Source organism: Dictyostelium purpureum (genome assembly GCF_000190715.1).
Source record: "Dictyostelium purpureum unplaced genomic scaffold DICPUscaffold_780, whole genome shotgun sequence".
Lineage (NCBI taxonomy): Eukaryota > Evosea > Eumycetozoa > Dictyosteliales > Dictyosteliaceae > Dictyostelium > Dictyostelium purpureum.
The window spans coordinates 1944-4000 of NW_003520105.1; the positions used below are offsets into that span (position 1 = coordinate 1944).

General features: G+C 20.8%; 1 protein-coding gene across 1 annotated transcript; it reads right to left on the bottom strand.

Annotated features, from left to right (window-relative positions):
* Window positions 1-315: 315 nt before the first annotated feature.
* DICPUDRAFT_85621 (uncharacterized protein) lies at window positions 316-900 on the bottom strand (the record flags this gene model as incomplete). The annotated part of the gene is made up of 1 exon (XM_003295158.1): window positions 316-900. One exon carries the CDS (start codon window positions 898-900, stop codon window positions 316-318), a length of 585 nt encoding a protein of 194 aa, XP_003295206.1.
* Between the last annotated feature and the right edge of the window lie 1157 nt (window positions 901-2057).

Genomic DNA, 2057 nt, shown 5'->3' on the forward strand with positions numbered 1-2057 from the left:
TAATTATTATCGATTTACTAAAAGTTCTTTTCTAAAGCTTTAAGGTTGATGATGCTGCTGCTGATGAATGGTGATGATGATGATGAGGACCAAGATGAATGCTGAGGATGATAATGCTGAGGACCAAGACGAATGCAGACGATGAATGCTGCTGATAAATGCTGCTGATGAATGCTGCTAATGATAATGCTGAAGACCAAAAAGAATGCCGGTGAGGATGCTGATGATGATGAGGAACATAATGAATGAGGACCAAGATGAATGCTGATGGTGATAAATTTAATCTACTATATAATTTTTTCTAAATAAAAACTTCTAAAAGAATCTACAAAAATAACGTTTTGGTTGTTGTAGTTGTTGTTGTTGTATTTGTTGCTGTTTTTGTTGTAATTCTTGTATATGTTGTTGTTCTATTTGATGAAATAGTTCAAATTGTTGTAGTCTTTGATAATGTAGTTGTTGTTGTCTTACTTGTTCTTGTTCCATATTTAGTTGTTGTTCTTGTAGTATTTGATTTTCTTTTAGTTGTTGTCTTTGATGTCGTTCTCGTTGTATTTGTTGTTCGTAAGGTAGGTCTTGTTGTTTTTGTAGTTTTATTTGATAATCGTAAAGTTGTAATTTCTGTTGATACTTTTCTCTTAGAAATGAATGTTGTCTAAACATTTGTACTTCAAATAATTTGTATCGAAATAATTTGTGATGATCTTCAAGAAGTTGACTTTCATGACGTTGTCTTGCCCAGTATTCTTCATTAAAGGCACAATTACGGCAGAATTCCCCTTTGATGGTAGAGCAACGGCAACCCTTGTTTTTCTTGAAAATAAATTTACCAAAATAAAAATAAAAAATGGAACCAACAACAATAAATAAAAAAATACCAATGAATAAAATAACAATCATTTTTTTTAAAAAATAAATAATTTTTTAAAATAAAATAAATATATATAAGTGTAAAAATAAAAAAATAAATTATATTATTTAATGTAAAAAAAAAAATATAAGCTGGATGTAAAAAAATATATGTGAGTGATAAATGAAAAAAAATATATGTGAGTGGTAAATGAAAAAAAAAAAAAAAGAAATTTAAAAAATTTTTAAAATTATAAAAAAAAAAAAAAAATAATAAAAAATATTCAATTGTTTAATATAATGTTTTAATTTAATTATTATAATTTATAATTTATAGCTGTATAGATTTTATTTATTTTATATTTTTAAATTGAGAATTTTAATTTTATCTATATTTAAATTTGAAAATTTCATTAAATTCTCTCTTAAATGATATCCAGAATACCTATCTAATTTTAAAAAAAAGATTTAAAAAAAAAAATTAATTAATTTCAAATATTATTTCTATATAGTTTAATACTTTATAAGTTTAATTCTGATGTATAAATAATAATTATCTATTAATAAAAAATATATATTTAAAAAAACTATTGAAAATTTATATTAATTTACTTTTATTTTAATATTATTATTTATTTTTTAAATTAATTTTTGAACTTCGATTCCACAATTATTATTTTAAATGAATAGTTTTATTTCAAACCAATACAATAGTTATTAATAAAAGTATCAATAAAAAATAATATATGAATTATAATTTTTTTATATTTATTTATTTTTCTTTTTAAATATAAATATTATAACAGGTATATATATAGAACTAAAATTTTATTTATCTTTTAATATGGTTTCATGAAGGTTTTTAGAATAAAAAAATATTATAGAATAAAATTTAAAAATGAAAAAATAATTTAAAATGAAATTAATTAAAAAATAAATTTGTTAAAAAAAGGGGGAAATGAAATGTGTGTTGGTGCTTTTTATTATATTGTCTATTATTATAAACATATTTGGTAAAATCCATAATCTTTATTTTAATTAAATGTGCGAAAATAGGTTAAATTAATTTATATAATAATCTTTTTTTTTATTAAAATTACTCATTAAATCAGCACATTATCTTTAAACTAATTTCAATTTCAATTTTATTGAAATTCAAAAAGAAGTAGAGAAATTTACAGAATGGGTTCTATGTATGGATACAGATC